General features: G+C 29.5%; 3 protein-coding genes across 9 annotated transcripts; 2 read left to right on the top strand and 1 right to left on the bottom strand.

Moving 5' to 3' along the window:
- Positions 1 to 2,028: 2,028 nt before the first annotated feature.
- On the top strand, positions 2,029 to 3,384 carry LOC138179409 (receptor expression-enhancing protein 5). Its single transcript, XM_069112161.1, has 4 exons — positions 2,029 to 2,243; positions 2,705 to 2,937; positions 3,011 to 3,146; positions 3,236 to 3,384. Exons 1-4 carry the CDS (start codon positions 2,117 to 2,119, stop codon positions 3,280 to 3,282), a joined length of 543 nt encoding a protein of 180 aa, XP_068968262.1. The 5' UTR covers positions 2,029 to 2,116; the 3' UTR covers positions 3,283 to 3,384.
- A 1,400-nt stretch (positions 3,385 to 4,784) lies between these two features.
- Positions 4,785 to 13,414, bottom strand: gudu (Armadillo repeat-containing protein gudu). Of its 7 annotated transcripts, none has more exons than XM_069112091.1 (12): positions 13,295 to 13,414; positions 12,483 to 12,608; positions 10,623 to 10,852; positions 9,780 to 10,086; positions 9,088 to 9,291; positions 8,724 to 8,810; positions 8,286 to 8,534; positions 7,384 to 7,815; positions 6,282 to 6,686; positions 5,375 to 5,596; positions 5,073 to 5,188; positions 4,785 to 4,998 (listed from the first exon to the last, which is right to left on the bottom strand). In XM_069112091.1, the coding sequence occupies exons 3-12, from the start codon at positions 10,676 to 10,678 to the stop codon at positions 4,965 to 4,967; spliced, it is 2,112 nt and encodes a 703-aa protein (XP_068968192.1). In that variant the 5' UTR covers positions 10,679 to 10,852; positions 12,483 to 12,608; positions 13,295 to 13,414; the 3' UTR covers positions 4,785 to 4,964. The 7 variants fall into 7 exon arrangements, with proteins under 7 accessions (XP_068968192.1, XP_068968184.1, XP_068968228.1 ...); XM_069112083.1 differs by having other exon boundaries at positions 12,489 to 12,608; XM_069112127.1 differs by lacking the exons at positions 12,483 to 12,608; positions 13,295 to 13,414 and adding exons at positions 10,240 to 10,307; positions 11,279 to 11,410 and having other exon boundaries at positions 10,623 to 10,857.
- Positions 12,911 to 13,904, top strand: mRpS21 (mitochondrial ribosomal protein S21). The gene is made up of 2 exons (XM_069112172.1): positions 12,911 to 13,057; positions 13,464 to 13,904. Exon 2 carries the CDS (start codon positions 13,464 to 13,466, stop codon positions 13,734 to 13,736), a length of 273 nt encoding a protein of 90 aa, XP_068968273.1. The 5' UTR covers positions 12,911 to 13,057; the 3' UTR covers positions 13,737 to 13,904.
- The last annotated feature ends 681 nt before the right edge of the window (positions 13,905 to 14,585 follow it).

The raw sequence follows: 14,585 nt of genomic DNA, 5'->3' as shown, positions 1-14,585 counted from the left end.
ATTCAAGTAATTTCGCGAGCAAACTTTAACGATATAATGTGGACATAATGGAGGTTCAAATCAAAATATTTAATTATAATTATATTTCAAGCGACAAAGAGTTATGAGAAGATCATAAGTAGATGTGCTTGGAAACGGGATGAAATACGTGTGAACGAAACACTTGGGGGCGTAATATCGTCCGACATAAACTATCGCCCTACTTATTGCATCTCGTGATGAAATTGCAATGTTACATACAAAGAGAAAAGATAATCACAAAACAATATCACATAAGAGATTAGCTAAGTAACCACTTGAGAGGAGTAATCTCTTAAGTTATCTGTATTCATAATTTTTGCAATTCACAATTTATAATATATAAAATAAATGAACTACATCATTAACAAATATGAAAATTAAAAAATTTCTTAGGCAGATTTAAGATTTAAGAAGACAAAAATGATCGCTAATCGCATGTAAAATGTTTTGCTAAATGTAAAACAAGATTTCCTCGTTGTTCTTAACATAGATTATATTTCATTTTTTATCATTTACGAATTATTTAAATTAATTAACTAATGCAATAGTACAGCTATTGTTAAAAGCGATAGCAGAAAGATTAAAATATTATCGCTGAATAAGTAAGATTTTAGTATTATAGTTATAACAGCTATTACAAAATTGCACAACATTTCAACAAAATTGTATTAAACGGGATGCCGTTAAGGAGATATTTTTTCTTTAAATTCAAATGATGATTTAAAAGATGTAATAACTAAATGTTTTTTTTTATTTGTTTACATATAGAATAAACTCTTTCTGGTATCACATTTCGAGGTATTGTAATGTCGTTTTAAAAATCTCCATTTTAATTTATACAGGTGCTTCGTTTATGAAAATGGTAACTTTTCCATTAAACCGCAATCTACCTACATTAATTTAAGAGCAGTTTCGGTGAACGCATAATGCGGGACACAATGAAGCATTCGCACTGACAGTAATTGGACGTTGCGCAAGCAATGATTTACCGGAAATATATTACATTGGCTAAGTCAAGGCATGAATCAGCACTTATTCGTGTATTTTGCCCATGTTTCATAAAGCAACGAGCAAAAAAGTGAACAAGCGACACAGCTGCGGTGCCAAACAATAATTTGTTAAAATGTTCCTACTCGTTTCGTACACGAAATATCGCGAGAATGTTATCGAATGTAGATCTCTAAGTATTAATTTTTATTATCCTCGCATATTCACGTATCTCCGTCGAATACTAAATTGATCTACATTTATAACAATGGAACGTATTTTTATAAAAAAAGAGAAAAGAAAAATAAAAAATAATAATAAGAAAAGCAACCTGTAAATGTGATAAATATTTAATCGAATTGTAAGCCCACTAACAATAAGCGATCTACATTATGTAATAGCATCAAAATGCTCGAACGATGTGTAACTGTATCAAGTGAAATGAAAACACTTCATAATAAAAACAAAAGTATTGCTAATTGTATACGATTGCATAATTCTTCTTATTCTGGCATGACCTAATTTTTGATTTGTTCTATATAATTTTGATCGTTAGTCTACCAAATGAAAAATTAGTTTGGTGGATACATCGCTAGTTTCTTTTTAATTACAAGAGTTTCATGATAAATGACATGATAGAGGTTTGTAACTCTATTAATTAAGTTTCTTTTCATGTTAATAATAGAACGATTAAAAATATTAGTTATTAAAAGTATTAGAAACATAATTGATAATTATAGATACATTTATATATATTTCTGCGATGAGATATTTATTTATTATGGAATAATATTTATTTATATCTAAATAAATCTTACTTGCGATTTATTCATTATTACATGTACTTCATGATCGATACATCAATCTCTATATTATAAAATATTGACAAATAACAGTCAAAAATATGTATACATTTAAATTTGTTCTGCTCTTAATGGTTCTCCTATTTTACCAATAGATGTCGCATTTGAAGTCCTGATATTCCTTTCTATGTGATCGTTTACCAACGGTATCGATTCGATACATATAAAGTTAGTAGTGAGCTTGCAAATTCGCGGACGGAGTGTCGTTTCTAACTGTAACTTTGTGTATCGAAAATTCGAACAGAATGGCAAGAATAGCAGCCATAAAACAATCTTTGGAAAAAGCGTTACACGATGAAAGCAAAACATGGGCAAAATATCTAGGCAAAGTCGAAAAAAAGACAGGAGTCGATCGACTTTATGTTTTTTTAAGTATGGACGTTAGAATCATATACTTTGTAAGCTTTTTGTAGCAGTTTTTGTCTTGCTTGATAAACCAATTAATTATCACTTTACGTAACGAGAACCTAGTACAAATTTCTCTTGGAAACAATAATTTAATCGTAATTTTAAATTTAATTCTAAAAGTTTTCAAATTACGCACATTTTACTCGCATTTGACTATACTACAACGATATCGTATAGATTGTAGAATATAAAAGAACCTTGACAACGCGGTTATTTTATAGCATAAGATTCTACAAAAAGCATTCGATGACAATTGAATATTCATAGGTATAATAATAATAAAGGGAATGATCGAGTTTTTCCGCATTTGTGTAACATACATATTTTACTGTATCACAATAAGATTCTTGCAATTTGCTTAGAAATTTTGCTTACGATAATTAATTTCACTGGATTTTTCTATAATGTTGTTTAATATTTTTTAGGTTTTGTTGGATTTACAGCATTATATTTGGTGTTTGGTATTGGTCAGCAGTTAGTTTGTAATATCTTTGGATTTATATATCCTGCTTATTGTTCTATGAAAGCCTTGGAAAGTCCAAAGAAAGAGGATGATACAAAGTGGCTGACCTATTGGGTGGTTTTTGCAATTTTTACAATCGTTGAATTTTTCGCAGATTATATTTTATGCTGGTTTCCAGTCTATTGGCTTTTCAAGGTACTTTGTTATATTTTAATTACATAAATATAAAATGTAAATCATATACTTATTATATTGTTGGTTTTTACAGTGTCTCTTTTACATTTGGCTAATGGCACCTATTGAACGTAATGGTTCCTTAATATTATACAACTGTATTATTAGACCAAACTTTTTAAGATATCATCACAAAGTTGATGCATTGATATCGTCTGCTCAGGATGCTGGTATATTTTTTGTGACAAGATATATATATGTACATAGTTAATACTTTAATACTTATTACAATCTACTAATGAAAATACATTTATTTCAGCTGTTAAAGCTGCAGCAAATGCTTTGCTGACAGAAAAGCAGGAGTAATATTTACAATTTTGAATTCCTGGAGGCTTAAAAAATATGCCTTAAAAATTTTTACTGTTTTCTCGTCTCGTCCATTTTTAATAAAAAGGAAACTACAATATATTTGACAGTCTTAATTTCCTATATATAATGTTTATATAGTAGTATAAATTTTATAATCAATTGTGCCTATTATCAAGATGTTATAAAATCCAATTACACATGTTATTGTGTATCTTACAAATTTCTATAGCTTGTCAGGAATGTAGTTCATCAGATCACAAAATTTTGAATAAATGTAATAAATACATAATACTGTCATAACTGCAAATAAAAATTGTATGAATACATAAAGTTTATAAATACAAGTCTTACAAAAATGGCTGTGTAATGTTATGTTCTGTAACAAGATTTTTACATAAGCCAAGCCAATTTAGTAATATTGAACAAATAATTCTTACAATATCATTTGTGATTGGATATTGATGATATTTTAGGCAGTTATAAGCACTATTCGAGCAAATGTTTTCTATCATAGTATAATTGTCTGTATAAAAATATTTTTATGCCATGATATTACAGTTATAAACAAGGTGGATATTTTTAGTGTTGGAAATGAGTGTATAATGATTTGTAAAATCACCAAACAAACGATTTCTGTAAAAAATACGTAACACGAATGACGAGATTTATATTTGCAATTTTGTAAGTGAGGGTAGGATTAGGTAATATAAAGATTGAGAATATGTTATAAATCATGATACATGTATATGATGTATGGATACTAAAAATTAATGAATTGTAGGTAAGCGCAAAATTTTTGAAATGATAAATTAGATATTAATCTTGCACAAGTATAAAGACAAGCTTTTATATGAGCTTTAAGTATATTTGTAGCGCCAAACTTATATTTGAACAGACGTTATTATTTTATAAGAGGTTGAAGAAATATGTGGCATTTTGCGACTGACCAGTCGTATCTTAACAATAGGGAGGCAATGTCAGGTCATTGTTGATCCATGCCAAATTTGCATACTCAGACCTTATAAAATAAAGTGTAAGAGGTTCCATTATTCTTAAAATAAATTCTATACATTTAAAAAGTACATATATATTTACGGTTTATTTTCAAAACTAGAAAATTTTCAATACAAATGGAAACGTAAACATCGAGTGAGCGAGACGGAATGAAAACAAATACATTTTCGTTCTCAAACCAATAAACCGACAATATATCTTGTGACGAGGCCAGTGCACTTTTTACAACACAACTCAGGTCGGAATTGACCATGTAACGTCGGTGAACTAATACATTTTACGGTAATGAGTGAAAAATAATCTGTTTTTTTATATTGCTCCTGTTTATACAAGTCGACTGGTCAGTCGCGTTTTAAACATCTTCGCACTGAAGAGTTTCGCTGACTCCTTGTTATTGTTTCTGTTGAAAATCTTAGTCCAACGTTAATATTACAAGCAAATAGGTATGCTGAGACTCCTATTCACTAATAATTTATTCAATTAAATTTATTCCATTACATTTTATTCAATTAAGAAGACATAATTATATTTTAAGTATACAGATTTATTATTGGTTGATAAAATCTTAATAAATGTGTTTTAGGTCGATTCAATAAAGATATCTTTTATTTCATATTCTTTAAATGAGCACTTGATTTTTGTACAGTATTCGCAGCGTTGATATGTTACAAACGATAATCTGTTTCTTCTAGTGTACTTCTACAATTTAATAACGGTAAAATTAATTAAATAATACATACATATAAAACAATTGAAATAACAAAAATACGTACATCTCTTTGAAGTGTAATTTTTCTGCTGTTAGTGCAAGTTTCCTAATATTTCGAATAGTGCAGGCGGCGGCGATTTGCACTTCTGGGTCATCTGATCCCACCAAACGTAGCACATGCTGTAAATTTTAAATAAAAACCTTGTATAAATCTGTTGAAGAATTTTGACGAAACATTATTATTAACTTATATTTGTTAATATCGCACAGTTTTCATCTTAATAATTTCTTTATTAAAAAATAATGTAGGAATGGCGTAGTCGAAATACTTTTTATATGGAAAACATTACTGTACATAGTACATACCTTTATAACACCGGCAGAGTGCATGGTGATGCAGTTCATGGGCTCTTTACTTAAATGATACGCGGCTATGCAAACTCCCCTAAGAACATTTGTATTTTTGCTAGTCATGTAGTCAATTAATGGTGCAACCGCGTGCAATCGACCAAATTTAGCATTATTCTCCCCCCATTCGCAGCAATGAGCTATGGCTAAGGTCAAATTTGCACGCAAATCTTCATTTTCCTAAAAGAGAATAAAATGTTAAATTGAAATAAAGCATTAATATATTGATTATTAGATTAAATAGTTCTAAATATTCAGGGGTTTAGTAAAATGTCGTTATTTCTATATGTTAAGAATTACTTGAATAAGAAATTTGAATCAGTTCATTTTCGGACAAAAAGAATAATAAAATATGTTAATAAACTTGAAATTATAGACAAAAGCATGCAAAAATCTTGGGAAATTTATTTACTGTTTGGACTTACTGGATTCTCTCTCTCTCTCTTTCTATTTTACATAACAATAAAAACGTGATGATATACATTATGCATTAAGAATATACTTTTATCATAAATATCATGAGAGGGATATTTTAAATTTCTGTACAAATTATTTAAATTAAATCATTTAAACAAAAATGATTTGAAACAAAATTAAGAAAAAAGAAACGTAACAAGAAAATATCATTCCCAATCTCAAAATATTTTAACGAAATACTTCCATTAGTACAACACATAAATTCTAACTATCACTTGATATCTGATCTGTAATATGTTAACATGCTTCCTTCTTCTTAAACTAGAAAGATTGACCCTCTGAAAGAATCTCAAAAGATGCCGAAAGAATTGTTAAAATTCTTTGGATATTCTGCAGGAAAGAAGAAAGAAAAGGTGTAGCGCCGCCGAATAAAGATCGCAAAAATTACCGTGGACACAAGATTCGCTAGTTTCTCCACTACTCCATGATCGCTGAGAATACCCAAGTTTTCCGGGTCCGTAGCGATTCCGGCAATAGTGGCACATACTGCGCTCAATACTTCAGTATTGGTACTTTCAAGAAGACTGACTGTAAGCTCCAATCCACCTACAAATGCCCGTACCATTTCTGGAGAGTCTTTGGCATATTTGATACAAGATACCAATGCGAGGCAGGAGTTTCTTTTAATTATGTCACTAGGATGTTTCAACAATGACCAGACCAATCGAACACCATCATTGATGTGCTCTGGATCGTTGATGATGTCCATGCATTGTTCATTTTGCGCGCACTCCTTTATCACCAATGGTATGTTCTCCAATAAAGGCTCGTACGTAGAGCTTAATAATTTGATCTACACAGTGATTTAGATCTTATTAATATTTTTACTGCCATATGTTGACGATGATCATACTTGTTGAACCACGAATGATTTTTCAAATATATTACAGGAGAATTGAATGACATTTTTCTTTTCCTTTAATGTGTATATCATACTATATCCCATTCTACTTTTGTATAGATTATATACAGTTTAAAACTGTGAATTTTCTAGCTCACATTTGAAATTAACTTCAAGTTAAAATCTCAAAAGTACAGACTTTCTAAAAGAATTCTAAAGAAATTCTAAAAGAAGAGTCAAATTAAAATGAATGCCATGAATGTTGTGTTTACTTTGTTATGTATCTATTACGTTGCTTCTCCGCTTCTTTCTAATACTTTTTCAGCTACTGTAACTCAAATCTACAGAGTACGTGCGAGAAAACTTTATGGGATAATTTAAGAAACAAAGACGAAATCGGCCTTAAAATATTGAATCGGAGGATTAAAACGAAGATAATGGCCACTTTAAAGTAGCAAATAAAGATTAGAGATACTCAGAAGTACCGAAGGGTATTAAGAGCCAAGATTAGGAAAATAATGATAATACCTCTCATCACAGATAAAGAAACAACTAAAACCTGTAATCCATATTTTGATTTAACATATTAAATTCAGTAGAGCGACGAGATAAAAAATATTTCCATAAAGAGAAATAAATATTGAATCACCAGATTTGGCAAACCATCGTTGATCCTCAGAACGTCTCTGTTAGCAGGATCTTTACAACATTCCGCCAGTGCTCCTACAACATTCGCCTGCACGTCATCATCCTCGTGTTCTTCTAAAAATGGCACTAAAGCAGCGACCAAACCATTTTGGTTGAATCTTATTACGTTCTCTGGACTTATGGCACATTTCCATATTCCGCCTGTGACTGCAGCTAACAATTGTTTATTAGCCCGGACTTCTTCGCATTGTAAAAGCTTGCACAATATATCCAGACCAGATGTCTGGCGAACCATGTCCCTGGCGATTTTGTTTGTTCCACATTTGAATATCGCCAGAGCGCAATTTTCTTTCAACTTAATATTGTCACTTTGCAGGTGTCGTACAACGTCACAGATAATATCTGTGGTCTCGAACGCTTTGCGAAATACGTTCTGTAATTGTGAAGGAATTATCGATGGACATATGTAAGTTGATAAATGTTTTATAAATTTTTAGATAAGGATTTGCTTATTCTCTCGTTTATCGCAAATATATAAACAGCATTTGTACAATAGTATCAATCTTGATAATAGATAATATGTCGAACATTGATAAGAAATATTGGTAGTATTGAATATTGATGAGAAACAGAAGATAATTGTTATATAATAATTCTGTTTATACTGAAAAAGTTATACTAGAAAATAAGATATATCATATAAAATATACCACCCACGTAAACATATCATATAAAACATGCATCGAAATTCGTGAATTAAAACACTTAAGTAAAAATATAATAAAATCGAATTAAAAGAATTAAAAATCCAAAATATTTTAAATTTTAGTATTCACAGATTGCAAATCAGGTATTTTGACTTTTACGTTTGAAATAACAGTTTAACATTTAAATTTCATTTACCTTAATTGCACATTGTTGAACAGCTCCCATCATCGGTACTACAAGAGAAGTGTGATGTGATTTCAGGAAACGTTCCATGAGCTTCACCACACCAAACTTGTGAAGTACGTCTCTCACTTTCGGACTACTGCTCAGAGAATCTAAAACTTTGGCACAGCCTATGGCAACCGCAACTAATTCCTTGTTAGTTTCGTTCAACTCATTGTACGATGTTCGAAGAATAGAATCTGGCACGTTCATCACATCTAACTATTAAAGGTTACAATTTTTTTATGATATAAAATCTTCGTTATACGATTATTTCGTTGATGATATGCTAAGAATTCCAAAAAATTTGTCAGAGGCTTCATAAGAAATTTCGCAAATAATTTCATTGACCACAAAATCAAAAAGTTAAATAAATATTTAAGAAATTATAAACTGATTAAGAAAACTTACAATGAGAGGTATGCCTCCTCGAATTCGTATTTGTTTCCTTGCTTTCCTAATTCGTGCAACAATAGCCATAGTTTCTGCAGCTAAAACCTTCGCAGCAATAGAATAGAACGTCAATATAAAAATTATTCCCATTATTTTTATATCATTCAATCGTATCTTTAAATTAATGTAACTTATTTTGTATTGAGCTTTATTGGAAACGAATCTTATTACTTTATTTTGTGAATTAATTTTTCATTAGATTTGTTAAAAAAAAGTGTACTATCATTATTATTGTACAAGAGGAATAAAATTGTAAATGTTCTTGTGCAAATGAACGATCAGTGAAGTATAAGAAAGTATACTGAATGAGCGAAAAACTAACTTGAATGTCTCTAGCTGGATGCTTTAACATTTGAATCAACGGTGTTACAATACCAAGATCGATTAGGTGCCGTCGCATTTCTGTAGATGACACGATCTGGAGTAAAACCGACAGGGAGCCATTCTGGCATTTTAAATCTCTCGTTTCGAGTAGATTCACCAGAATCTCCAGACCTCCCATCTCTCGAATCGCCTTTTGTATAATCTGTTATCGTAGAAAATTAAAGATGAATTTTATTTGTCCTGTTTTATTAACTCTAATTATGGAGTATATCTTTGGAAAATTTGAATTTCTAATTGTTTTTAATTAATACATTAAGAATTCCTATGAAAAAGTTCTTCCCCTATTTCTTTCTCCATTATTTCATTCTGGATTATTTAATAAAAATAATAATAAAAAATTACATTGTTTAATACAAAATAAATGAAATAAATGTAATGTAAATATAATCGATAGTCAAAGTAGATTCTTAGTTTTCTAGTCATTTGCATCTCCGGCATTACGATATACGATTAATTTTCATTTTCGTATGCAATACAAGTAACAATAATTAAGTATCGTATAATTTTTTCAGAATATTTCACGCGAATGAATTGAATGTTGTAGAATTAATTCTAAATTCTTCGACATGTGAATAATAATATTTAATAATTAAAATTTTAATTATATGGAATAAAAACTAAGTGAATTACCCTATTGGTCAGATCATAATCTTTTAAAAGACAGACAGCCACCATAGTTGCGGTTTGATTACCCGCTTTCATGTATCTGATAAGCTTCTGTATGTGCCAAAACTCTGATGGCACTTCCGGAGCTTCATCCTGCACGTATCTTAATTCATCGTCACTTTCTGATTCAGGTTCGTCATCTGTACTTTCTTCCTCCTGTTTTTCGCTGATGTAACGGACTCGAGGACCGAATGGTTGTCCAGTGACTGCTGATATTAGTGGCTTCGATGGTTCTTCCGGTTCGATTACTTCCAGCATATCCGGCTCGATTCTTTATTCGAAAAAAAAGAAAAATGGAGAAAATCAAAATGAAATGTCATAATTGTAGATCGCTGAAATAAAATCATAGGTTTCTTTAATTAAGCGATTAAACGCATAATGCAATTATTTAATTACGAAATATCGTGATATTACAAATACTTACATATGTTAAATACTAAGGTTGTGAGACAAAAAATATTAAAAAACAAATAACTCTGTGAAATGACGGCTCTGGAACAAAAGGTATTAAAAAATAAGTAGAAGCACGAGTGTTGCAAACGTTATATAAAATTTGTTTTAGCACTTTGATGCGTTACAAAATGAAAATGAAATATTTATGAGATGATTGAGATTATAAGACGTATCGTTTTTTATTTACTCGGAAACTTATTTCATTTTTCAATTATTAGTTTATCAAGTTTGACAATAAATAAGTAATCAATCGTCATTTTTCACCAAGTATTTCTATAGACACGTTAATATAGTACAATACTATATAATTAAATACTATAATTTATGTTTGAAGTACAGTGATTCTAAACTTACGTTGGTGGCGGTTCGATGGATATTTTTTTGGCATCTTTTTTCCGTTTCGGTGGCATAACCTTCTATTTCTAACTACAAGGAACGATGAAAACGTTGAACACCTTGTTTCGTGTAGGTAGGATAAAGTACCCTCTTTGTTTTGGACACTTGGATTAAGAAATTTGTTAAGCTCCTTGCGCACGCAGCTATCGATCAAACAATTCATTACCATACACAGCCCATGTAGGCATCTGTTCTGCGAATGATATAAAATTAATTTTATTTCATTTTCTTTCTTATGATACTTATTTACACGTCTAAATACTTATGTTTGTATATATTGTAAATGTGCTTTAGTTAGCAACTTCTTCTATAATCTCTATCAAAAGATGTATTTTCTCCTTAAATATCTTCGACGCGCATTTTTAATTTCATTTAGTTAAATTACATACTTAGTATTACAATACAAAAAATTGATCACTCGCTCGATCGATCAAATCGTTGTTTACTGACCTGAATAAATCGATTAATCGGACATATTTTTGTTGTATCCTCTTTTATATACGTACATACTACGAGGGACAAACAAAGCGAAAATAAAATCGGAAAATTTAAAGCTATGTACATTTCTACAGCGCGTATACAGAAATGGACGATATATTAAAGTATAAACTCACATGACAGATATATGATGCTGAAATTATTCAGTGTAAAATATTCTGAACGTAGCAGTACTTTGCCATACGATATTTATTTTTCGTTTAAATGACAGTTTCGTTTCGATTTTTCGCCTTCAGTCGATAACGTTCCAGGTTAATCGTGTCAATTGAGAGTTACAAATGACAGAGTGAACATAAAAGCATTGATTGTTCGTCATTCTAAATTCTAGGTTAAAATTCTACAAAATTCCGGTCCATGTGTTCACTAGTATCGAAACAAATATTTTCAGAAGACATATATTCAAGCACAATAATGTATAATCATAGTTGATGCATGGGAAAAGGAATTTACTGACCAAATATCGTTTTACATAACTAATTAGATCGATGTAAAAGCATACGATGCACGTGACGTAAGCGTAAGGTAAGCGTAATAAATAAAATTAAGGGTGTTTTACTGTTTGATCTTTGGGAAACTCAATTTTGTTGTATTTTTTAAACTCTTATAGCTTCAAAATGAAAACTCTGGAGAATGTGGCTAAGATTTACACTTTTGAATTGTTAGTTTTTTTATTTCAATCTATTTACTGTTGCAACCAAACTCATCGTAACTAAGAATCTTCGGATTCTTTTATCTCGTAATGTGTATCGTATCGTATCGTATCGTGTATGTAAGTCGTAAGTCATTTTTCTTGCCTAAGAGAGCGCGTTCTACGGAATATAATACTGCCAATTTGTCTATTTCTTTTTAGCAAAATGTATAGACGTTACTGAAACATAGATAAATATGTTTTTGCAAAATGTAAAATGCTAATGGAAAGGATTGTATAGATCATTAGTAAAAAAATTTAAAAAAGAATCTAATAATACGAGTCACTTTAAATGTTACAGAATGAAGAACTTTATGGAAAAGGGTGGAAGTACGGAAAATCTAAAAGCGGTTTGTAAAATTGCTAAGAAAATCAAATGTTTCGTATACACATATATGCTACTCCATTTTCAGTGGTGTTGCTTTTAATATCCTTGTCAATATGGCTTTGTATATGCCGCTGGGGATTTCGGTATAATTTGAAAGACCGAGAAGTAATTAATTACTTATATAAAATTATAATGCTGTTAAAGTATCTTTAATCATCATAATTGTGTTTTATTAATTTAATTGTGTTTTTAAATTAAATAAATGGATGGACACAGATTAATGATACTTATATAAACAACTTACACGTACAGATCTTATCCTGTTTAATTTTATACTACATCGTCATTACTATGTTGAACATGCTTTTTTTGGGTCATATGCGATTTTATTGCGAACGTCCACGAGGAATTAAGAATTAAGAACCACATACTGTAACAGGTAAAAGCAATAATATTTATAAATATATATTATTCATACTCTTTTTAGTTGATCTTTATTGAAAGGATAAAAAATGAAGAAATCGATTAATATTTTAATATACGTAAGAGAATATATTACACATTAAAGTTTTCACAAAATGTATTATTACTTTATAGCCATAGATCGATTATCACAGTACTTTTATTATCTTAATTCGTTAATCGATCAAGAAATATTTTCTTTATATTGTTATGAAAATCAAGGAATATTTAAATTGAAAGTAATTTATCTAATAATGTAAATAAATAGAGCATTCAAATGAACCGCGCTTAGAAACTGAATATGTCGATCTATCGAAACGGTATACTTACATAGGTTATATTCACAATAGGTGATCGTACGCTTATAATTATTTAAAATTTGTCTGCATAACTATATGTGTTTAATCAAAATTCAAGGTATTGTATCAAATGATCTACTCGATTAATATTGAAATTAACTTAAATAATAAACGTAAACAGTACTTTTAACATTTTTAATACATTACTAACCTATAAGTGTAGTGTTATTTAAATTCAACATAATTATTGAGATAAAGTATATTATTAAAGAAATTATATTAGAATCAATCCTATTTTATCTCTTATTAAAGAAATTATATTATAATAAGTTAATGTCATATGTTTATTACTTACTGTTGTTTTATAATATCCATTTTATGTTAGTAAATACTTTTATATTATATGTATTAATATATTTTAATCTCATTGTAAAAGATAATTAAAATGCATATGCAAATGCAACGATTGATATAATAAACAAGGAAAATATTAATAAAGGTCTAATTCTGGATATCCTTTTCAGATGGGAATGCGTAGACATGCTCAATTTCTTGCTCGGACAGTTATGGTTCAAAATAATAATGTAGAAAAAGCTTCTCGTTTGTTAAATAGTATATTGTCAAAAGAAGGTATTTTTGAACAATATAGACGTACTAGATACTATGAAAAACCTACCCAAACAAGAAGGAGGATTAATTTTGAAATATGTAAAGCTATTTATACTGAGGACATGACTAGAAAAGTTCAGTTTATTTTAAGAAAAAATAGAGAAAATCCATATCCTGGCTCTGACTAAACTGTACTTATGTTTTAATTAAGTGTCTTGTATAATTTTAAAGTCATCTGTAAGTTTGTATGCATATGATATAGTGGTAAATACCCTTACTTTATGTATATTCTGTATAACTGGTTAAAAGACGTTAAATAAATTACAAACTTACGCCGTCGGTATGTCAGAGGCTGATACACAGAGTTCCATTTAATGTCACGTCTATCTTATCCTTAGCCAGTTATATCATTACATCTGTACCTCGTTTATGGTCATATGTCATATATTATTTCATGCTGAATCGGTAACGTCAGAAATTACACAAAAAATTACGAAAAAATAGAAGTTCAGAAGACGCGGAATAAGATGGTACATTGGATATTACATCAACTTGTATTTCTTGTATTAAACTACAATTTCAAATAAATTGTATCTGAAAAGGAATACATATGCATATAATCCAAAGTATGATTTGTATCGTGGCGCCATCCTATGAACTACTTGAACCACTGATTTCTTTAAAACTTGATGGATAAGGGTCACTTTTCTGTTTGTACAATTTTTTAAACAATTTTCATCTCTGGTATAATAGATATCATTTTCATTTTAAAATTAATTATAAAGAATTTTTCAATGTATTAATGGAAAAACAAAATGTCGTTAAGATACACTGTAATTTCATAATTATCGATTTAAAAGGATATGAGATATGATATAAACAGGGACAAGTTTCTTTTGTGGTATAAATTATAAATACCATTTCTTAAAAATTTTACCAAAAGATTGGTATACAAAATTTTTAAAACAATAATAAAATTTCCTAATAAATATTCCAACACTCTGATCGATTCAAAAGAAAAGAAAATGTAACATGTG

Source organism: Bombus flavifrons, chromosome 1 (genome assembly GCF_040668555.2).
Source record: "Bombus flavifrons isolate JBK064 chromosome 1, iyBomFlav1_principal, whole genome shotgun sequence".
In the NCBI taxonomy this organism is placed as follows: domain Eukaryota; kingdom Metazoa; phylum Arthropoda; class Insecta; order Hymenoptera; family Apidae; genus Bombus; species Bombus flavifrons.
Note: the sequence above shows the minus strand (reverse complement) of the source record. Positions and strands in the feature narration are given on the sequence as shown.